The 24,890-nt window shown below is 47.6% G+C and overlaps 1 protein-coding gene across 1 annotated transcript in view; it reads right to left on the bottom strand.

Moving 5' to 3' along the window:
• Nucleotides 1-13,167: 13,167 nt before the first annotated feature.
• Nucleotides 13,168-24,890, bottom strand: part of LOC124016440 (LHFPL tetraspan subfamily member 4 protein-like) — a 28,187-nt gene continuing 16,464 nt past the window's right edge. The window contains exon 2 of the mRNA XM_046332009.1: nucleotides 13,168-13,433. Within this exon, the coding sequence (XP_046187965.1) occupies nucleotides 13,168-13,433 (266 nt within the window). The remainder of the gene's footprint in view (nucleotides 13,434-24,890) is intronic.

Consider the following 24,890-nt stretch of genomic DNA (forward strand, 5'->3'; position numbering starts at 1 on the left):
AGCAGGGAATTTTTTCCCAGCACATTAAAAGTTCCTTTTCTGTGAAATACAAAGTGGTGGACACGTTTCTCCCCTTGAGCATCACTACTAGTGCTTTTAACACTTCATTTTTCATGGGCCCCGGTGCATATGTTTACATTGCCAAAGCAAGTGAAATAGATAATAACAATTAACATTACACTCACAAATGTTCCAAAGGAATATACACATTTCAAATGTCATGTTATGTTTATATACAGTGTTGTAACGATGTGCAAATAGTTAAAGTACAAAGTGGAAAATAAATTAACATAAATATGGGTTGTATTTACAATGGTGTTTGTTCTTCACTGGGTGCCCTTTTCTTGTGGCAACAGGACACAAATATTGCTACTGTGATTATACCTCATTCCTGTATTGCTACTGTGATTATACCTCATTCCTCTACTCGCTAATCCACCTGGTCAGCAGAGGTCACTGTACACACCATATACACGACCACACAGCACAGATACCTTACAATCACAACACACCACAGAACATAAACAGCCACAACAGCGGTTTGACTTACCCTGGACACTGCGAAATCTGTGAAGACAGAAGGAGAATTGTTTTGAGTCAACCTTCTTCAGTAGGATTGATATTGATGTGAATGGGGGGGGGGGGGGGTGATTTTGACTGCACATGAATATTCTATCCAATCATTGTTTTCTAATTTGGTCTTTTTTGGGGTGAATTTCATAATATGGTCATACATACAGAAAACCATAACCTTTAACCCTTATCAAGAAAACCCCTTTTTACAACAAACATACAGAGAAACTGATTAAATAGACAATAGTAGAACACTGCTAGAAAAGGAGATGAGCGAGGCTGAAGGGAGGAAGACTGTTGCAGACCACTGATCCCTTTATACACTGAATATACCAAATATTATGAACACTTGCTGTTTCCATGACATAGATTGACCAGGTGATCCCTTATTGATGTCACTTGTTAAATCCACTTCAATCAGTGTAGATGAAAGGGAGGCGACAGGTTAAAGAAGGATTTTTAAGCCTTGAGAAAATTGAGACATTGATTGTGTATGTGTGCCATTCAGAGGGTGAATGGGCAAGACAAAATATTTCAGTTCCTTTAAACGAGGTATGGTAGTAGGTGCCAGGCACACATACACAATCCAAGAACAATGTCAAGAACTGCAACGCTGCTGGGTTTTTCACACTCAACAGTTTCCCATGTGTATCAAGAATATGCTGTTACTTTTTATTATTAATTTTTATTTTAGCCTACTTGGTAAATATTTTCTTCTTCTTCAACTGCACTGCTGGTTAAGGGCTTGTAAGTAAGCATTACACGGTAAGGTCGACACTTGTTGTATTTGGCGCATGTGACAAATAAAGTTTGATTTGATTTGAAAGGTCCACCACCCAACGGACATCCAGCTAACTTGACAAAACTGTGGGAAGCATTGGAGTCAACATGGGCCAGCATCCCTGTGGAATGCTTTTGACACCTTGTAAAATCCATGCCCTGACGAGTTGAGGCTGTTTGGTATACTCAGTCTAGACTAAATGTTGTTGACATATGCACAGGGGGCAGACTTTGCTATGTTTCAGGGGGTTTCGGTTTAAACAGACCCTCAACAGCATTTTGAAACAGGCGCCCAAATCGCTAAGTCCGCCCCTGCATATGCATTTATTGCTGTTTATGTTTATACAGAGCTTAAACATGTTTGGTAATCTGTATGTAGAGTCCTTCCTTATACTAAATAATGTCTGAATGTAGGCCACAGACACCACATCACAGTTCTGTTCAAACAGTTCTGTGTCTACTTATGCACAAGCCCAGTGTCAAATTCAGAGTACTTCAATGTGATAATAACAATGGGAGGAAATCCAATTTTGCAAAGAAAAGTATACATTATGGTATAAAATGCCTTCAGAAAGTATTCCTACCCCTTGATATATTCCACATTTTGTTGTGTTACAACCTGAATTCAAAATTGATTAAATGGGGTTTTTCTCACCCATCTACACACAATACCCCATAATAACAAAGTGAAAACATGTTTTTAGATATTTTTGCTAATTTATTGGAAATGAAATACAAAATATCTAATTTACATAAGCATTCACACTCCTGAGTCAACACTTTGGGGCGGCAGCGTAGCCTAGTGGTTAGAGCGTTGGAAGGTTGCGAGTTCAAACCCCCGAGCTGACAAGGTACAAATCTGTCGTTCTGCCCCTGAACAGGCAGTTAACCCACTGTTCCCAGGCCGTCATTGAAAATAAGAATATGTTCTTAACTGACTTGCCTGGTCAAATAAAGGTAAAATTAAAATTCAATTTGTAGAAGCACCTTTGGCAGCGATTACAGCTGTGAGTCTTTCTGGGTACGTCACTTAGAGCTGAAACACACCTGGATTATGCAGCATTTGCCTATTATTATTTTTTTTAATTCTTCAAGCTCTGTCAAATTGGTTGTTGATCATTGCTAGACAACCATTTGCTGTTAAAATACAGTAATAATAGTTATACTTAACTGGAACAAACTGATTGAAGCAAGATGCTTTTTGAGGCAAACACACTCACACAGTTCTGGGTTGCTCATCTACAGCAGGAAGTGGTCTCCTACCTGTGTCACGGCTTCTATAAGTAGTGGGTGGAGGAGTCAGGCGCAGAGAGCAGGGTAGTTCACAAGATGTGGATCTTTATTTTCCAAAAATCCGGTCACGCCACACACACAACGGCGTGTAAAGACCCAGTCCACACAAGCAGGACGAAACTGATCAGAAAAATTAATACCACAAAATAATCACACACCATAAACAGAAAAACAAGCCCGCACAAAAGCCGGCGGGCCTACTGGATTTAAATGGCCCACAACCAAAATACGAAACAGTTGCAACAAATCAGACACAACTAAATTAAACAGAAAAGGGGATCGGTGGCATCTAGTAGGCCGAGCGCCGCCCGAACAGAAAAGGGGATCGGTGGCATCTAGTAGGCCGAGCGCCGCCCGAACAGAAAAGGGGATCGGTGGCATCTAGTAGGCCGGCGCCGCCCGAACAGAAAAGGGGATCGGTGGCATCTAGTAGGCCGAGCGCCGCCCGAACAGAAAAGGGGATCGGTGGCATCTAGTAGGTCGGCGCCGCCCGAACAGAAAAGGGGATCGGTGGCAGCTAGTAGGCCGGCGCCGCCCGAACAGAAAAGGGGATCGGTGGCAGCTAGTAGGCCGGCGCCGCCCGAACAGAAAAGGGGATCGGTGGCAGCTAGTAGGCCGAGCGCCGCCCGAACAGAAAAGGGGATTGGTGGCAGCTAGTAGGCCGAGCGCCGCCCGAACAGAAAAGGGGATCGGTGGCAGCTAGTAGGCCGAGCGCCGCCCGAACAGAAAAGGGGATCGGTGGCATCTAGTAGGCCGAGCGCCGCCCGAACAGAAAAGGGGATCGGTGGCATCTAGTAGACCGAGCGCCGCCCGAACAGAAAAGGGGATCGGTGGCAGCTAGTAGGCCGGCGCCGCCCGAACAGAAAAGGGGATCGGTGGCATCTAGTAGGCCGAGCGCCGCCCGAACAGAAAAGGGGATCGGTGGCATCTAGTAGACCGAGCGCCGCCCGAACAGAAAAGGGGATCGGTGGCATCTAGTAGGTCGGCGCCGCCCGAACAGAAAAGGGGATCGGTGGCATCTAGTAGACCGAGCACCGCCCGAACAGAAAAGGGGATCGGTGGCAGCTAGTAGGCCGGCGCCGCCCGAACAGAAAAGGGGATCGGTGGCAGCTAGTAGGCCGAGCGCCGCCCGAACAGAAAAGGGGATCGGTGGCATCTAGTAGGCCGGCGCCGCCCGAACAGAAAAGGGGATCGGTGGCATCTAGTAGGCCGGCGCCGCCAGAACAGAAAAGGGGATCGGTGGCATCTAGTAGGCCGAGAGCCGCCCGAACAGAAAAGGGGATCGGTGGCATCTAGTAGGCCGAGCGCCGCCCGAACAGAAAAGGGGATCGGTGGCAGCTAGTAGGCCGGCGCCGCCCGAACAGAAAAGGGGATCGGTGGCATCTAGTAGGCCGAGCGCCGCCCGAACAGAAAAGGGGATCGGTGGCATCTAGTAGGCCGAGCGCCGCCCGAACAGAAAAGGGGATCGGTGGCAGCTAGTAGGCCGAGCGCCGCGCCCGAACAGAAAAGGGGATCGGTGGCATCTAGTAGGCCGAGCGCCGCCGCCCGAACAGAAAAGGGGATCGGTGGCATCTAGTAGGCCGAGCGCCGCCCGAACAGAAAAGGGGATCGGTGGCATCTAGTAGGCCGAGCGCCGCCCGAACAGAAAAGGGGATCGGTGGCATCTAGTAGGCCGAGCTCCGCCCGAACAGAAAAGGGGATCGGTGGCATCTAGTAGGCCGAGCGCCACCCGAACAGAAAAGGGGATCGGTGGCATCTAGTAGGCCGAGCGCCGCCCGAACAGAAAAGGGGATCGGTGGCATCTAGTAGGCCGAGCGCCGCCCGAACAGAAAAGGGGATCGGTGGCAGCTAGTAGGCCGGCGCCGCCCGAACAGAAAAGGGGATCGGTGGCAGCTAGTAGGCCGGCGCCTAGTAGGCCGGCGCCCCCGAACAGAAAAGGGGATCGGTGGCAGCTAGTAGGCCGAGCGCCGCCCGAACGGGGACAGAAAAGGGGATCGGTGGCAGCTAGTAGGCGCCGCCCGAACAGAAAAGGGGATCGGTGGCAGCTAGTAGGCCGAGCGCCGCCCGAACAGAAAAGGGGATCGGTGGCATCTAGTAGGCCGAGCGCCGCCCGAACAGAAAAGGGGATCGGTGGCAGCTAGTAGGCCGGCGCCGCCAGAACATAAAAGGGGATCGGTGGCATCTAGTAGGCCGAGCGCGAGCGCCATCTAGTAGGCCCGCCCCGAACAGAAAAGGGGATCGGTGGCATCTAGTAGGCCGAGCGCCGCCCGAACAGAAAAGGGGATCGGTGGCAGCTAGTAGGCCGGCGCCGCCCGAACAGAAAAGGGCATCGGTGGCATCTAGTAGGCCGAGCGCCGCCCGAACAGAAAAGGGGATCGGTGGCATCTAGTAGACCGAGCGCCGCCCGAACAGAAAAGGGGATCGGTGGCATCTAGTAGGTCGGCGCCGCCCGAACAGAAAAGGGGATCGGTGGCATCTAGTAGACCGAGCGCCGCCCGAACAGAAAAGGGGATCGGTGGCAGCTAGTAGGCCGGCGCCGCCCGAACAGAAAAGGGGATCGGTGGCAGCTAGTAGGCCGAGCGCCGCCCGAACAGAAAAGGGGATCGGTGGCATCTAGTAGGCCGGCGCCGCCCCGAACAGAAAAGGGGATCGGTGGCATCTAGTAGGCCGGCGCCGCCAGAACAGAAAAGGGGATCGGTGGCATCTAGTAGGCCGAGCGCCGCCCGAACAGAAAAGGGGATCGGTGGCATCTAGTAGGCCGAGCGCCGCCCGAACAGAAAAGGGGATCGGTGGCAGCTAGTAGGCCGGCGCCGCCCGAACAGAAAAGGGGATCGGTGGCATCTAGTAGGCCGAGCGCCGCCCGAACGGAAAAGGGGATCGGTGGCATCTAGTAGACCGAGCGCCGTCCGAACAGAAAAGGGGATCGGTGGCATCTAGTAGGTCGGCGCCGCCCGAACAGAAAAGGGGATCGGTGGCATCTAGTAGACCGAGCGCCGCCCGAACAGAAAAGGGGATCGGTGGCAGCTAGTAGGCCGGCGCCGCCCGAACAGAAAAGGGGATCGGTGGCAGCTAGTAGGCCGAGCGCCGCCCGAACAGAAAAGGGGATCGGTGGCAGCTAGTAGGCCGAGCGCCGCCCGAACAGAAAAGGGGATCGGTGGCAGCTAGTAGGCCGGCGCCGCCCGAACAGAAAAGGGGATCGGTGGCATCTAGTAGGTCGAGCGCCGCCCGAACAGAAAAGGGGATCGGTGGCATCTAGTAGACCGAGCGCCGCCCGAACAGAAAAGGGGATCGGTGGCAGCTAGTAGGCCGGCGCCGCCCGAACAGAAAAGGGGATCGGTGGCAGCTAGTAGGCCGAGCGCCGCCCGAACAGAAAAGGGGATCGGTGGCATCTAGTAGGCCGGCGCCGCCCGAACAGAAAAGGGGATCGGTGGCATCTAGTAGGCCGGCGCCGCCAGAACAGAAAAGGGGATCGGTGGCATCTAGTAGGCCGAGCGCCGCCCGAACAGAAAAGGGGATCGGTGGCATCTAGTAGACCGAGCGCCGTCCGAACAGAAAAGGGGATCGGTGGCATCTAGTAGGTCGGCGCCGCCCGAACAGAAAAGGGGATCGGTGGCATCTAGTAGACCGAGCGCCGCCCGAACAGAAAAGGGGATCGGTGGCAGCTAGTAGGCCGGCGCCGCCCGAACAGAAAAGGGGATCGGTGGCAGCTAGTAGGCCGAGCGCCGCCCGAACAGAAAAGGGGATCGGTGGCAGCTAGTAGGCCGAGCGCCGCCCGAACAGAAAAGGGGATCGGTGGCATCTAGTAGGCCGGCGCCGCCCAAACAGAAAAGGGGATCGGTGGCATCTAGTAGGTCGGCGCCGCCCGAACAGAAAAGGGGATCGGTGGCATCTAGTAGACCGAGCGCCGCCCGAACAGAAAAGGGGATCGGTGGCAGCTAGTAGGCCGGCGCCGCCCGAACAGAAAAGGGGATCGGTGGCAGCTAGTAGGCCGAGCGCCGCCCGAACAGAAAAGGGGATCGGTGGCATCTAGTAGGCGGCGCCGCCCGAACAGAAAAGGGGATCGGTGGCATCTAGTAGGCCGGCGCCGCCAGAACAGAAAAGGGGATCGGTGGCATCTAGTAGGCCGAGCGCCGCCCGAACAGAAAAGGGGATCGGTGGCATCTAGTAGGCCGAGCGCCGCCCGAACAGAAAAGGGGATCGGTGGCAGCTAGTAGGCCGGCGCCGCCCGAACAGAAAAGGGGATCGGTGGCATCTAGTAGGCCGAGCGCCGCCCGAACAGAAAAGGGGATCGGTGGCATCTAGTAGACCGAGCGCCGCCCGAACAGAAAAGGGGATCGGTGGCATCTAGTAGGTCGGCGCCGCCCGAACAGAAAAGGGGATCGGTGGCATCTAGTAGACCGAGCGCCGCCCGAACAGAAAAGGGGATCGGTGGCAGCTAGTAGGCCGGCGCCGCCCGAACAGAAAAGGGGATCGGTGGCAGCTAGTAGGCCGAGCGCCGCCCGAACAGAAAAGGGGATCGGTGGCAGCTAGTAGGCCGAGCGCCGCCCGAACAGAAAAGGGGATCGGTGGCAGCTAGTAGGCCGAGCGCCGCCCGAACAGAAAAGGGGATCGGTGGCATCTAGTAGGCCGGCGCCACCCGAACAGAAAAGGGGATCGGTGGCATCTAGTAGGCCGAGCGCCGCCCGAACAGAAAAGGGGATCGGTGGCATCTAGTAGGCCGGCGCCGCCCGAACAGAAAAGGGGATCGGTGGCATCTAGTAGGCCGAGCGCCGCCCGAACAGAAAAGGGGATCGGTGGCATCTAGTAGGCCGGCGCCGCCCGAACAGAAAAGGGGATCGGTGGCAGCTAGTAGGCCGGCGCCGCCCGAACAGAAAAGGGGATCGGTGGCATCTAGTAGGCCGGCGCCGCCAGAACAGAAAAGGGGATCGGTGGCATCTAGTAGGCCGAGCGCCGCCCGAACAGAAAAGGGGATCGGTGGCATCTAGTAGGCCGAGCGCCGCCCGAACAGAAAAGGGGATCGGTGGCAGCTAGTAGGCCGGCGCCGCCCGAACAGAAAAGGGGATCGGTGGCATCTAGTAGGCCGAGCGCCGCCCGAACAGAAAAGGGGATCGGTGGCATCTAGTAGACCGAGCGCCGCCCGAACAGAAAAGGGGATCGGTGGCATCTAGTAGGTCGGCGCCGCCCGAACAGAAAAGGGGATCGGTGGCATCTAGTAGACCGAGCGCCGCCCGAACAGAAAAGGGGATCGGTGGCAGCTAGTAGGCCGGCGCCGCCCGAACAGAAAAGGGGATCGGTGGCAGCTAGTAGGCCGAGCGCCGCCCGAACAGAAAAGGGGATCGGTGGCAGCTAGTAGGCCGAGCGCCGCCCGAACAGAAAAGGGGATCGGTGGCATCTAGTAGGCCGAGCGCCGCCCGAACAGAAAAGGGGATCGGTGGCATCTAGTAGGCCGAGCGCCGCCCGAACAGAAAAGGGGATCGGTGGCAGCTAGTAGGCCGAGCGCCGCCCGAACAGAAAAGGGGATCGGTGGCATCTAGTAGGCCGAGCGCCGCCCGAACAGAAAAGGGGATCGGTGGCATCTAGTAGGCCGAGCGCCGCCCGAACAGAAAAGGGGATCGGTGGCATCTAGTAGGCCGAGCGCCGCCCGAACAGAAAAGGGGATCGGTGGCATCTAGTAGGCCGAGCGCCGCCCGAACAGAAAAGGGGATCGGTGGCATCTAGTAGGCCGAGCGCCGCCCGAACAGAAAAGGGGATCGGTGGCATCTAGTAGGCCGGCGCCGCCCGAACAGAAAAGGGGATCGGTGGCAGCTAGTAGGCCGAGCGCCGCCCGAACAGAAAAGGGGATCGGTGGCATCTAGTAGGCCGGCGCCACCCGAACAGAAAAGGGGATCGGTGGCATCTAGTAGGCCGGCGCCGCCCGAACAGAAAAGGGGATCGGTGGCATCTAGTAGGCCGGCGCCGCCCGAACAGAAAAGGGGATCGGTGGCATCTAGTAGGCCGAGCTCCGCCCGAACAGGAAGAGGCACTAATTTTCGGCAGGATTCATGACAACCTGACTGAGAAAGCAGGAGATGTTCTGGTCCAGTTTGGCACCACATACCTGTGTGAGTCAGGGTTCTCAACACTGACATACTTAGAAAACAAGAACAGAAACAGTTTCAAGGCTGAGCATGACGTCAGTGTTGTATTGTCAAAAACAGAGCCCAGAATAGACATGTTGTTGTTAAAATACAATACATCTTTTTTTATTCTGAACTGGAATAAACTGATTGATCACATCACACAGATATAGACTAGAAAAGGGCTGTTTGTGTGTTTCCTGATCTATATCTGTGTGATGTGATCAATCAGTTTATTCCAGTTCAGAATAACAAATAAATATGTATTGTATTTTAACAGCAACAGTTCCAACCTGGACTTTCTTTCAACAATAATTTCTACAGTAAGATGTACAGTAGGCCTGATCTGTACTGTTGCTTAGGGTTGCACTATCAAAAGGCCTGTGTGTGTGTTCTGTTATTCATCTGTGTGATATGATCAATCTGTTTATTCCAGTTCAGAATGATAATTATTTTTTGCTTTTTAACAGCAACAGTTTCAACCTAGACATATATGTAAGTGTTTTAATGGGGGAAAATAAACATTAATAGATATTTATATGGATATTTAAATTCATTTGCTTTTGTCTATAATGCATTTTCTTTAGGCACAAGGGCAATGAAATGTACCGATATTTATGTATAGTTGCATATTTTCCTAAGCTTGGGTCCCAGGAAAACACAGCAATTCTCATTTGGGTCACAGGCTGAAAAATTTTAAGAACCCCATGTTTTAGTGCCTTGTTGCAAACAGGTGCATGTTTTGGAATATTTGTTATTCTGTACAGGCTTTCTTATTTTACCTCTATCAATTCGGGTTAATGTGGAGTAACAACAATGCAGTTGATCCATCCTCAGTTTTCTCCTATCACAGCCATTAAACACAGCCATAACTGCCTTAACCTCACCATTGGCCTCATGGTGAAATCCCTGAGTGGGTTCCTTCCTCTCTGGTAACCGAGGACACCGATATATTTGTAGTGGCTGGGTGTATTGATACACCATCCAAAGTGTAATGAATAACTTCACCATGTTCAAAGTTGATATTCAATGTCTGCTTTCTTTATTTTTACCCATCTACCTATAGGTGTCCTTCTTTGTGAGGTATTGGAAAACTTCTCTGGTATTGGAATTTCATCTGTGTTTGAAATTCTCTGCTCAACTGAGGGACCTTACAGATAATTGTATGTGTGGGGTACAGAGATGAGGTAGTCATTAAAAAATCATGTTAAGCACTATTAGTGCATACAGAATGAGTCCATGCAACTTACTACGTGACTTGTAAAGCACATTTTTACTCCTGAACTTATTTAGGCTAGTCATAACCAAGGAGTCGAATACTTATTTACTGAAGACATTTCAGCTTTTCATTTTGTATTAATTTGTAAACATTTCAAAAATATAATTCCACTTTGACATTATGGGCTATTGTGTGTAGGCCAGTGACCAAAAAAATCTAATTGTAATCAATTTTAAATTAAAGCTGTAACACAATGTTTTTTAAAAAGTGAATGCACTGTATTTCACTGCTATCGCTGGTTAAACCAATTGTTTATCCCCAAGGGTTGTTGAGTGAGACTATTCCTCTTGGCTGGCTCAAATAGGTTTTGCAGCTCCGTTGGAATACTGTCCAAATTCTGGCCTCCCGCTGTGAGAACCTCTAGGAGGTCTGGTGTGGGAAATGGGAGGGAAACGCTCAGAATATTGTGGCTGACACACAATCCATCGGACACATAAACATGTCCACATCTGCTCGTTGATGCGCCATCTAATTCAAACAAAAATATAATTTAGGCTACTTTTTCATGTATATTTGTTTTCAAATTGCATTCCAGGGTGTCATATTTTCAAGACAGAGAAAATACCATGCGTTCATGTCGCAAAGAAACGAGCCATGATGCTGTTGATCTATTTTATCTGATCAATTTATGTGAAGGTATTCCAACATTTCTCTGCCTCTGGTCTTGTGGGTTGGTTTAATTAACCCTGCAAATGAACACTAGCAGTGAACATGTGTCAGCACTAGTTAGCCATGATGCTATTGGCTCCCTGTCTCCGGCTCGTGTAAAGGGTTGCGCAGATCGAATCTGGTATCAGAGAACTGGCCATCACCCTAAAGATATCTTCTTTAAATACTCTGACAGTAGTAGTTCCTGCTTCCGAGCTGGCCTGTCAGAGTAGAGATCAAGTGTGGTTTAAACTTACTCAACCTATGTTGATTGTTGGCGCCCGAACTGGTCCCAGCCCCCGGGCGCTCCCATTGGCAGGTGTAGTTGTTGCTGGGCAGAATATCTATGCGCTCATACCCTAAATACAGTTATCTCACATCTGGTTCTTGTTACTGCTAAGTTTGAGTTCTAACAAAAGACAGTCTGTTTAACTGCCTACATGTTGTACGTGTCTCCCACAACTCATGATAGCTGCCTACACCTCAAGGCCACAGCCTTTCCGCTAGTCACATCATATGTTACAAAATGTTGCTTTTAACATACACAGACACCCTCATGATAGGCCAAGCATATTTTCAATCCTCACACTAGACAATTCCATAAAGCTCAGCCTCATGGGAAACGGGGGAAATGTTGTTGAACGTGGAGAATACCACTATGCTACATCTGAGCAAATGCTACTAAGGGGGAAATAAATATGGCAGCTTTAATTGCTTCGGTTGAGGGAAGAGAACATTTATGAATGTGAACCGTGTCTGGAAGGAGATTTTTTTTTAAACGACGGAGGGTGGGGTGGGTAAATGCCTGGGTAGATTAAGGCAAAACAAATAAAGCCAGATGAGTTCTGGCACGCTGCCACTAGGTTGTTGTTGACACAACACCGCTACTCAGGCAACTACAGATGCCTCAACACCAACCTCCACAACCACACTGCAACACCCCTACCTCATATTGTGTTAGCCCAGACGCACCCTTCCACATCCTTTACCCCCTCCTTGAACCAGATGAAACAAAATTAGCATCCAGTGGATGGATGATGGGGAGAGAGAAAGATCGGAGGAATATGAGAGAGAGAGAGGGAGGAATATGAGAGAGAGAGGAAGGAATATGAGAGAGAGAGAGGAATATGAGAGAGAGAGGGAGGAATATGAGAGAGAGAGATTGAGGAATATGAGAGAGAGAGAGAGAGAGAGAGAGAAGCCTCCTGCTGGATTATGACACGTAACCATGGAAACATATTAGAGGGCTATGGAGGGGAGGTGTTGCGGCACAGTCGATAGCGATAGCGCTGGTGTTGCGGCACAGTCGATAGAGGTGTTGCGACACTGTCTTCTCCTGCCTCTGATCAGGCTGCAACATCCCTCATCACGATGCCACCAATATTTTTGATAAATCGTAAAAAATATACTGATGCACCAAATGTAGATAGAGAAACGTTGCCTCGTTATTCAACTCTAGAACACAGAAATATTTCATAGACAAAGGTTTTGTAAAGGGAACAGTGAGTAGATTATTAAAAACCTGAATGATGTAATGCACCAGACATCACAATGCATTTCACAGAAACTGAAATGCAATATAAAATATGTATGAACATGTGTCTGTCCCCCTGGTACACAAAGACTTTAAACCTCCACCCCGATCAACATCACGATTTTCAAGTCCAACAAGCAGAAAAACAGTCCTGACCTGGGATAGGGTTCCCCCTGCGGTGATGCATTGGCTTTCCTCATGTAACAGGCATGAGCTCTCATGTCATTGTGGTAGCTATAGCTGTAGTTAGTCGTTTTCATTTTGAAATAGTTCTAGATAGCTAGTCTTTGAGCTGAGCTAGCTACATGGTGGCTTGTTTGTGCCAAAAGTTTTACTCAAAACATTGAAACTTGATTTTCAATGCAATAATAAAAAAACAACAGGGCTGGAAATGTAATTAAAACATAACTACATAGCACTTTGTAAACCCCGTACATTGCTTGATATATGAAAACAATTAGCATTAGCCACTGGTGTGTCAATATATAGAAATAATAAAAAATAATGCACTGTAATGAAACAGCAGGGAGAAGGTCTCAAACCCTCGACCTTCTGGCCCGAGGTCCAGCGCGCTATTGACTGTGCCGCAGAAGCACAGTGTGGCAGAGTCGATTTCCGTGCTTATAAACCCAGGGTCGTTACAATACAGTATATGCCATTTAGCAGACGTTCTTATCCAAAGCAATTTACAGTTATGCGTGCATTTTTAAAATAACCTAGCCCATCTGGTCAATACCTTAATTTTACAATCCTGCTGCCAAAATGTGGTAAAAAAAAAAAAAAAGAAAAAAAAAAGAAAATATGTTAGTCTAGATTAGCATTAACCTAGTTGTTAGCCTGGATTAGCATTATCCCATTTGTTAGCCTAGACTAGCATTTGGCTAGCTGTTAGCGTAGATTAGCATTAGCCTAGCTATTAGCCTATATTAGCATTATTCTAGCGGTTAGCTTAGAATCATTAGCGCCTCACCTTTCTGTTCTGCTTTGAGCTGCTCCTCCAGCTGGAAGTCATTCTGCCGGTTGCCCAAAACGAAGGCCAGGAAGGAGAGGATGAGGGCGTCCATGATGCCAACGACGGCCAGCATGTAGGCCCAGCGCACCGAGCAGTTTCCCAGCGTGTACTTCCCTGTCTCCTCGCCACACATGTCGCGTACCACCTCCGCATCCCAGCCATCCGGGAAGATCATACAGCCCAGGAGCAAACACACAGCTATGGGGAGAGAGGAGTTCTAGTTTAACGACCACACTGCTGCTGTATGTTTTAGCGTACTTGAGACAGGGTGAAGTACGCTATACATACAAAAGTATGTGGACACATCTTCAAATTAGTGGATTCGGCTGTTTCAGACACACCCATTGCTGACAAGTGTATAAAATCGAGCACACAACCATACGATTGTTTATCCCATGTGTAACTCTGTGCTGTTTTTGTCGCACTGCTTTGCTTTACCTTGGCCAGGTCGCAGTTGTGAATGAGAACTTGTTCTCAACTGGCCTACCTGGTTAATGCTGCAGTAGTTTATGTGTCGGGGGGCTAGGGTCAGTCCGTTATATCCGCCAGTGTCCTGTGTGAATTTAAGTAGGCTCTCTCGAATTCTCTTTCTCTCTTTCTTTCTCTCTCTCAGAGGACCTGAGCACTAGGACCATGCCTCAGGACTACCTTGCATGATGACTCCTTGCTGTCCCCAGTCCACCTGGCCGTTCTGCTGCTCCACCTTCAACTGTTCTGCCTGCGGCTATGGAACCCTGACCTGTTCACCGGACGTGCTGCCTGTCCCAGACCTGCTGTTTTCAACTCTCTAAAGACAGCAGGAGCGGTAGAGATACACTCAATGATCGGCTATGAAAAGCCAACTGATATTTACTCCTGAGGTGCTGACTTGTTTGTTGCACCCTCGACAACTACTGTGATTATTAGCCATATTCTGTTATAATCTCCACCCAGCACAGCCAGAAGAGGACTGGCCAACCCTCATAGCCTGGTTCCTCTCTAGGTTTCTTCCTAGGTTTTGGCCTTTCTAGGGAGTTTTTCCTAGCCACCATGCTTCTACACCTGCATTGCTTGCTGATGGGGTTTTAGGCTGGGTTTCTGTACAGCACTATGAGATATCAGCTGATGTAAGAAGGGCTATATAAATACATTTGATTTGATACTTTCCCCAATGCATAGTTCCAACTGTAAAGTTTGGTGGAAGAGGAATAATGGTCTGGGGCTGTTTTTCATGTTTTGGACTAGACCTCTTAGTTCCAGAGAAGGGAAATCTTAACGCTACAGCATACAATGACATTCTAGACGATTCTGTGCTTCCAGCCTGTTTCAGCATGACAATGCCCCCCGTGCACAACGCAAAGTTCAAACAGAAATGGTTTATCGAGATCGGTTTGAGAAAGCCCTCACCTCAACTCCATGGAACACCGTTGGGATGAATTGGAACGCTGACTGCGAGCCAGGCCTAATTGCCCAACAACAATGCCTGACCTCACTAATGCTCTTGTTGCTGAATGGAAGCATGTCCCCACAGCAATGTTCCAACATCTAGTAGAAAGCCTTCCCAGAAGAGTGGATGCTGTTGTAGCAGCAAGGGGGGACCAACTCCATATTAATGCCCATGATTTTGGAATGAGATGTTCGACAAACAGGTGTCCACATAATTTTGTTCATGTGTAGTTTTGGGGAAGTGGGAAATATTATAAGGTGTACAGATTTAGAGGGTGGTGAGGAGGATAAATGAAGTGTACACTAGACAGGGGGTAAGGAGGTAGATGCAGGAGGTATGGAATGGGGGAGTAGTATAGGGGGGACAGCGCACGGGAACGGTGTTGTGTTGGGAGGGTTAGGTGAGATGTAGGCAACAACATTTTGGGAGTAAGGAAAGTGTACAAAATAAGGGGACATGGAGCAAAAAGGAAAGCGATGGAAAGAAATCAAGTTTTTTTTAAATGTGACACTGCATTTCACACTGCATGCTAAGTCAACCCTCATTGTCAATGGACCCGCTTCGCAAGCATCCCTCTCTGTCTTGCTCTTGCACTCAACCAAAGCTGAGCCAGAAGGAGAGAGAAAATATTAATAACGAAAACAGCAGGAAGAGGAAATCTCAGTCAGATCACTCAGTTGGGCTTTTTCATTCAATAGGGGTTTCAGTCATTATCTAAAGCCATCTCTTTAAATACGGTGTACCTTTAAGATCGAATTTTGTCGTCAGACTAGAATATATTGAGAGAACACGTTCAGAATATTAGGGATCAATGAAATAAAGACATCTAAATATATGCATATTCGTCTCCGTTTCAGCACCAATTGGTAGATTTAAAAATACTCTGATATTGTAGATTATTTAGGGTTAGGAAAGTACACTGAACAAAAATATTAACTAAACATGCAAAGTGTTGGTCCCATGTTTCATGAACTGAAATAAAAGATCCCAAAAATTCTCCATACGCACAAAAAGCTTATTTCTCTCAAATTTTGCGCACAATTTTGTTTACATCCCTGTTAGTGAGCATTTTTACATTGCCAAGATAATCCATCCCCCTGACAGGTGTGGCATATCAAGAAGCTGATTAAACAGCATGATCATTACACAGGTGCATCTTGTGCTGGGGACAATAAAAGGCCACTCTAAAATGTGCAGTTTTGTCACACAGCACAATGCCACAGATGTCTCAAGTTTTGAGGGAGTTCCTGACTGCAGGAATGTCCACCAGAGCTGTTGCCAGAGAATTGAATGTTAATTTCTCTACCATAAGCCGCCTCCAACGTCGTTTTAGAGAATTTGGCAATACGTCCAACTGGCCTCACAACCGGAGACCACGCCTAACCACGCCAGCCCAGGGCCTCCACATTCGGCTTCTTCACCTGCTGGATCGTCTGAGGGGGAGGGATCGGGGTGCTGAGGAGTATTTTGGTCCGTAATAAAGCCCTTTTGTGGGGAAAATCTCATTCTGATTGGCTGTGCCTGGCTCCTAAGTGGGTGGGCCTATGCCCTCCCAGGGCTGCGCCCCTGCCCAGTCATATGAAATCCATAGGTTAGGGCCTAATACATTTATTTAAATTGACTGATTTCCTTAAATGAACTGTAACTCTTTAACATTTTTGAAATTGTTGCATGTTGTGTTTATATGCTGTCAATGACCAAATCGCCTTCTAGTGTCCTCATGGATGGAATGTTATCAACATTTTTCATAATTTCACAATTAACAAATAATATTTGGAAAAAACAATGTTTCCATGTAAAACGGTTTTGTTATATTTCAGTCTTCTCTGATGTATATGACATGTAATATTGCAAACTGAAAATGGAATACATTGGTACATGTCTTATTTTTTCTTATGTCTTATCTTTTAAAAGTCAATAATCATGTGTGTGAGGTGTATACTTTTGTTTCAAAGTAGATTTTTTTGACTACCATGAAACACTGTGTGACCCTGATTTAGTCCACTGCTTCAAACCAGAATAAAAAGCAAGTGTCTCCAGATAGAAGTTCTGTTCATCTGTAGTATACAGATTTAGTAGTATTTTGTCTCTACTTTTAAGAGGAGCAGGGAGACAGATTGTTTTCTGTCAGTGTCAAAGCCCAATGAGCGCTGATCTACGAGCGCCGAGCGCCTATCTACGAGCAACGGTCTACGAGCGCCAATCTACGAGTGCCGAGCGTCTATCTACGAGCAACGGTCTACGAGCGCCAATCTATGAGTGCCGAGCGTCTATCTATGAGAGCCTATCTACGAGCAACGGTCTACGAGCGCCAATCTACGAGTGCCGAGCGTCTATCTATGAGAGCCTATCTACGAGCACCGATCTACGAGCGCCAATCTACGAGCACCAAGCGCCGGTCTACGAGCGTTGAGCGCCTATCTACGAGCACCGGTCTATGAGAGCCTATCTATGAGCACCAGTCTACGAGCGCCAATCTACGAGCGCCGATCTATGGGCGCCGATCTACAGGCGCCGTTCTACGGGCGCCGATCTACCAGTGCCTATCTACGCTGTGGAGGAAAAAGGTCCTTTGATCCACTGCTGTCACACACACGCACACACATAGTGGAGGACCAGAATTGGGAAACACTGGTCTACAGGCCAGATGCAAACCAAAACCTCACACTACAGATGGGTCACCAAAACGTGTTGTTTTATTGGGCCGTTCCTCCTGATTACCTCCGTCCTTCTGATTCAATCTGAAGGAAGGAGAACCCTTTGCATGATGGAACTCTGGGCTTGTACTCATAAAGCGTCTCAGGGTAGGAGTGCTAATCTAGGATCAGGTGTTCCCTGTCCATACACGTTAATCAAATCAAATCAACGTTTATTTGTCACGTACGCCAAATACAACAGGTGTTGTACAGTGAAATGCTTACTTACAAGCCCTAACCAACAGTGCAATTTTTTAAGGAAAATTAGGTATTAGGTACGCAATATATAAGTAAAGAAATACAAAATACTGGTACTTCCTGATTAATTTTTTTCCTTTTAAGCAGGAATCAGGAGTATATAATTATGGTCAGATTTGCCAAATGGAGGGCGAGGGAGAGCTTTGTACACGTCTCTGTGTGTGGAGTAAAGGAGATCTAGAATTATTTTCCCTCCGGTTGCGCATTTAACATGCTGATAGAAATTTGGTAAAATTGATTTAAATTTCCCTGCATTAAAGTCCTGGCCTCTAGGAGCGCCATCTCTGGGTGAGCGGTTTCCTGTTTTCTTATTTCCTTATACAGGTGACTCAGTGTGGTCTTAGTGCCAGCGTCCGTCTGTGGTAGTAAAGAAACAGCCACAATTTTTTAAAATATAAATTATCTTGGTAAGTAGTGTGGTCTATAGCTTATCATGAGACTTTACTACAGGCGAGCAAAATCGAGAGACTTCCTTAGATTTCGTGCATCAGCTTTTGTTTACAAATATACACAGCCCGCCTGTCTTACCAGAGTGTGCTGTTCTATCTAGCCTGTGCAGCGTATATCCCGCTAGCTGAATGTTATTCATGTCGTCATTCAGCCACGATTCGGTGAAACATAAGATGTTATAGTTTTTGATGTCCCGTCGGTAGGATATTCGTGAACGTACCTCGTCTAATTTATTGTCCAATGATTGTACATTGGCAAGTGATATTGATGGTAAGGGCAGATTTCCCAGTAGCCGTTGGAGTATCTTTACGAGGCACCCAGCCCTGTGTCCTCTGTACCTGTGTCTCTTTCTCTTGCTAATGATGGGGATTTCGGCCTTGTTGGGTGTCTGAAGTACATCCTGTGCTTCCTGCTTTTTGAAGAAAACATCTTTGTCTAATCCGAGGTGAGTGATCGCTGTCCTGATTTCCAGAAGCAATTTTTTTGCTGTAAGATACGGTGGCAGAAACATTATGCACAAAATAAGTTACAAATATCACGAAAAAAGACACATAATAGCATAATTAGTCACCCGTAAAACGGCTGCCATTTCTTCCGGCACCATCTTCTTTAGTCAATAATCATAATGAATTGATTATGATTATTCATTATGATCTAAAAACGTTTTGTAGATCAGCACTCCTACACTTAATGAATATGGCCCTGGACTTTAGACAATTCATTTAGGCCTGAATTCTAACTTGAGGTCTGTGCTCTAATCTCGAGTTTTCACTTAATTATTCCATTGACATCAACGTATGTGTCACACCCTGACCTTAGTTTGCTTTGTATGTTTCTATGTTTTGGTTGGTCAGGGTGTGATCTGAGTGGGCATTCTATGTTGGATGTCTTGTTTGTCTATTTCTATGTCTGGCCTGATATGGTTCTCAATCAGAGGCAGGTGTTAGTCATTGTCTCTGACTGGGAACCATATTTAGGTAGCCTGGGTTTCATTGTGTGTTTGTGGGTGATTGTTCCTGTCTCTGTGTTTTGTACCAGATAGGGCTGTTTTTGGTTTTCCACGTTTATTAAAAAACATGAATAACCACCACGCTGCGTTTTGGTCTGCCTCTACTTCACCTAAAGAAAACCGTTACAGTATGATTTACCTGATCAAATTCCTCCCCACTCCTGTTCCTCTGTGTTCTGATTGGCTGCCTTCTGAATGTGGCTGGCAGACACAGGTAAACAAGATTTAGACTTAATGATTAATTGACAATTATTTAAATCTGTGTCAGGGATTTTGGAAAAGGCTTCTATAAATGTAATGTTGCTGAACTCCCAACTGTATTCTCTCTCACTCCCTAAGCACATGCTGGTGTGTGTGCGTGTGTGCGTGCGTGCGCGTGCGTGCGTGCGTGCGTGCTCGGGTTGGAGATCAGTGTAGAGCTGATCCCATTTTGAGACACGGCACTTTGAAGTAGTTTTCTTCCCATCTCTCCAAGGCTGTCTGTTCTGTCTGCAGGGAGACAGTGCCCTGATGTAACACTAGTGCCACCTCCATCACTCCTGTCCTGCTCCTGGGCTTTGCTCAAACGTAGTGCACTATGTAGAAAATAGGGTTCAATTTGGGACTCAGACCAACTCTTTCTCTTGCAGAACTGCGGCAGCTCCCAATTAAAAGGACAAGGGGATACACCCAGGGGATGTACACCAAGAATATAGCTAAGTAGTGACCAACTGAGAGCTGTACCTTTATTAAATACAGATCTACTTCTATGCTTTTTCTAGCATTGTGCTTTGGGTTTTTGAGCAGCTTGAATTATTTTGTGAGAAAAATACTTTATTGGGCATTTTTTTTGATTTGGGGACAATTACTAAACAACAAAAGAGGTCCATGTATCTTCAATAGCGATGGTAAGGCTTGGAGAAGCTCTCCTAAATGGAGAGACCAGTCGACATTAGTTGGAGGAGTCGTGGTCCCATGTGAGTGTCAATTATTATTATTTTTTTACCCCCAGGCTCGGGAGAGACAAAGGTTGAAAGTCATGTGTCTTCCGATACACAACCCAACCAAGCCACATTGCTTCTTAACACAGCGCGCATCCAACCTGGAAGCCAGCCGCACCAATGTGTCGGAGGAAACACCGTGCACCTGGCAACTTTGGTTAGCGCACACTGCGCCCGGCCCACCACAAGATGACGCTAGGCCAATTGTGTGTCGCCCCACGGACCTCCCGGTCGCGGCCGGTTACGACAGAGCCTGGGCGCGGACCCAGAGTCTCTGATGGCACAGCTGGCGCTGCAGTACAGCGCCCTTAACCACTGCGCCACCCGGGAGGCCGTGAGTGTCTATTTGCTTGCATCCCTAATGGCATTCTATTCCCTTTGCAGTGTACTACTTTGATATGGCTCATAGGGCTCTGGTCAAAAGTAGTGCACTATATAGGGAATAGGGTGCTATTTGGGATGTATCCTCTATCAGATGATCTAGTAGTGTGTCATCTAACTGATTCCCTGCTGATTTCATAGACTGGTCTGATGCCACAGAGAGCAGGTTATCGCCACCATTGGACTCTAGAGCAGTGGAAGCAGTGGAAACACGTTCTCTGGAGTGATGAATCACACTTCACCATCTGCCAGTCCGACTGACAAACCTGGATTTGAATGCTACCAGCTAGAATGCATAGTGCCAACTGTAAAGTTTGGTGGAGCAGGGATAATGGTCTGTGGCTGTCTCTCATGGTCCGGGCCCCTTAGTTCCAGTGAAGGGAAATCATAATACTACAGCAAACAATGACAATCTATACGAATCTGTTCTTCCAACTTTGATGCAACAGTTTGGGGAAGGCCCTTTCCTGTTTCAGCATGACAATGCCCTCCGCACAAAGCCAGGTCCATACAGAAATGGTTTGTCGAGAACAGTGTGGAAGAACTTGGAAAAGTCCCATGCTCTTTGAACATAACTACATTTCCCAGATGTCCCTGGAGGCATCAGAGTTCCATAGGTGTTAATTAACTTTTCGTTGGCCCAGCTGGGAGAAGGGGGCGTGAGGTGGAGGAACAAATGACTTAATCAATAATTCTGTCAACCCAACGCTAACGCCAGACTGCACACACAGACAAGCAAACACACACACACACACAGACACACACACACATACACACAGACAAGCAAGCAAACACACACACACACACAAATCAAATCAAATTTATTTATATAGCCCTTCGTACATCAGCTGATATCTCAAAGTGCTGTACAGAAACCCAGCCTAAAACCCCAAACAGCAAACAATGCAGGTGTAAAAGCACGGTGGCTAGGAAAAACTCCCTAGAAAGGCCAAAACCTAGGAAGAAACCTAGAGAGGAACCAGGCGATGAGGGGTGGCCAGTCCTCTTCTGGCTGTGCCGGGTGGAGATTATAACAGAACATGACCGAGATGTTCAAATGTTCATAAATGACCAGCATGGTCGAATAATAATAAGGCAGAACAGTTGAAACTGGAGCAGCAGCACAGTCAGGTGGACTGGGGACAGCAAGGAGCCATCATGTCACACACACACACACACGCAAACACACACACACACATACATTTTCACAAGCACATGATCACATACGGGAATAAATCAAAGCCATCAAAGGCACACAAACATACACATACTGTAAATAGTACATCAGAACTACCAAACCACACTGGAAGAAACATCCTGTACAGTGCTTCAGGTCTTTTAAGAATTATAAATTATCTTAACCCACTTGTGTTAGATTACTGTATACACCTCAGCAACATTTCATATTGGTTGAAGCACTATCTTATTCATCTCCATAACATAACCTTTTACTCAATTTATATCAGGTATCATTTCATTGAATGAATGCCAATTAATTTAATAATGACACCGTTCATTCTACTTCCCAGTTCCAATTTCAGCTCTTTTGAATTAGCATTGTGTTTCCTATCAGTAGCATTGTCTTTCCTATCAGTAGCATTATCTTTCCTATCAGTAGCATTGTCTTTTCTATCAGTAGCATTGTGTTTCCTATCAGTAGCATTGTGTTCCTATCAGTAGCATTATCTTTCATATCAGTAGCATTGTCTTTCCTATCAGTAGCATTGTGTTTCCTATCAGTAGCATTGTGTTCCTATCAGTAGCATTGTCCATTCCTTTTCACAGCACCTGCATCGAAGCTGATATTGGATAATCAAAGAGCATTATTTTGAGGGGGATGTCATCTGCTCTTTAGTTTAACATACGGTCCACAGTCGACAAGATGGAGCAGAGAAAGAGAGACATCCAGCAGGGAACCAGGTGCTATGGACGAATGTATGCGTGTGTGTGTGTGTGTGTGTGTGTGTGTGTGTGTGTGTGTGTGTGTGTGTGTGTGTGTGTGTGTGTGTGTGTGTGTGTGTGTGTGTGTGTGTGTTATGGACATGTGTGTGTGTGCGAGTGTTATGGACGTGTGTGTGTGTGTGTGTGTGTGTGTGTGTGACATGTGTGTGTGTGTGTGTGTTATGGACGTGTGTGTGTGTGTGTGTGTGTGTGTGTGTGTGTGTGTGTGTGTGTGTGTGTGTGTGTGTGTGTGTGTGTGTGTGTGTGTGTGTGTGTGTGTGTGTGTGTGTGTGTGTGTGTGTGTGTGTGTGTGTGTGTGTGTGTTTGTGTGTGTGTGTGTGTTTGAGTGTGTGTGTGTGTGTGTGTGTGTGTGTGTGTGTGTGTGTGTGTGTGTGTGAGTGTGTGTGTGTGTGTGTGTGTGTGTGTGTGTGTGTGTGTGTGTGTGTGTGTGTGTGTGTGTGTGTGTGTGTGTGTGTGTGTGTGTGTGTGTGTGTGTGTGTGTGTGTGTGTGTGTGTGTGTTGTGTGTGTGTTAGTGGAACAGTGACCCATGTAAGATTGGTCAAAGCAGCCAATTATCCAAGAGCATTGCTCTTACAACTAGAGCATTTCTGAAATTAGTGGAACAGTGACCCATGTAAGATTGGTCAAAGCAGCCAATTATCCAAGAGCATTGCTCTTACAACTATCAGCACAGCAAGACTTCAAGATGAACGCACACACACACGCACGCACATACACACACACACACACACACACACACAGATACTCAAATATTAGATACAAGTCACGATCCCTCTGCTGTCACACTGTACTAGGTCTCTCTCACGGTATGAGAAAAAAGAAGGAGAGCGAGGGAAGGGAGAAAAGAGAGCGAGGGAAGGGAGAGACAGAAGGAGAGACGGTGAGACAGCAATAGAGAGAGAGAGAGAGTGAGACAGAAGGAGAGACAGTGAGACAGCGATAGAGAGAGAGAAGGAGAGAGTGAGACAGCGATAGAGAGAGAGACAGAAGGAGAGACAGTGAGATAGTGGTAGAGAGAAAGACAGAAGGAGAGACGGTGAGACAGCGATAGAGAGAGAAACAGGAGAGACAGACAGCGATAGAGAGAGAGAAAGAAGGAGAGACAGTGAGACAGCAATAGAGAGAGAGACAGTGAGACAGTGGTAGAGAGAGAGACAGAAGAGATGGTGAGACAGCGATAGAGAGAGAAAGAAGGAGAGAGTGAGACAGTAATAGAGAGAGAAACGGAAGGAGAGACAGTGAGACAGAGAGCGAGACAGACATAAAGGAGGAGTAATGAGAGTGGAATGAGGAGGAAGGACAGAAACACAAACAGGGTGGCAAATAAGAAGCTACTCGAGCCGTTAGCGCCACGATACGGGAAGGTCATGAAACCATGGCAACCAACTGGGCCCACGGATAAGGACGGATCAACTCCACCACGACTCGATTTGAGCTCAGGCCCTGTACAGTGAATGGGCAACTGAGAGAGAGAGAGAGAGAGAGAGAGAGAGAGAGAGAGAGAGAGAGAGAGAGAGAGAGAGAGAGAGAGAGAGAGAGATATATATATATATATATATATATATATATATATATATATATATATATATATATATATACACACACACAGTATTAGCAGCCAAAGCAGAGCAAACACACATGACAAATATTCATTGTGGCAGTGCTGCTCCTGCTGTGTGTTAGAGATTGGCAGTATCTAACAATTCCCCTACCATTGACAGGGGACAAGATTTAGAACAGCCAGTCATTTTATCAGTGTTACATGTATAAAAACTAATAATTAATGTTATCTTACCTACATTTCAATGTTACCACATGTTCAATGGTACAATATGACATACGTAAGCACAAGCTAGAGTGGGACGATCACATTGAACAATGGCTACTGCCTGCCAGTTGAACAATGGCTACTGCCTGCCAGTTGAACCATGGCTACTGCCTGCCAGTTGAACCATGGCTACTGCCAGCCAGTTGAACCATGGCTACTGCCTGCCAGTTGAACCATGGCTACTGCCTGCCAGTTGAACAATGGCTACTGCCTACCAGTTGAACCATGGCTACTGCCTGCCAGTTGAACAATGGCTACTGCCTGCCAGTTGAACCATGGCTACTGCCTGCCAGTTGAACAATGGCTACTGCCTGCCAGTTGAACCATGGCTACTGCCTGCCAGTTGAACAATGGCTACTGCCTGCCAGTTGAACCATGGCTACTGCCGGCCAGTTGAACCATGGCTACTGCCTGCCAGTTGAACCATGGCTACTGCCTGCCAGTTGAACAATGGCTACTGCCTGCCAGTTGAACCATGGCTACTGGGTAAGTTTGACGTATACAGTCGTGGCAATTTTCACAAAGTCTGCTGCCTCAGATTGTATGATGGCAATTTCCATATACTCCAGAATGTTATGAAGAGTGATCAGATGAATTGCAATTAATTGCAAAGTCCCTCTTTGCCGTGCAAATGAACTGATTCCCAAAAAAACATTTCCACTGC

This window comes from Oncorhynchus gorbuscha, linkage group LG03 (assembly GCF_021184085.1).
Source record: "Oncorhynchus gorbuscha isolate QuinsamMale2020 ecotype Even-year linkage group LG03, OgorEven_v1.0, whole genome shotgun sequence".
Taxonomy (NCBI): Eukaryota; Metazoa; Chordata; class Actinopteri; order Salmoniformes; family Salmonidae; genus Oncorhynchus; species Oncorhynchus gorbuscha.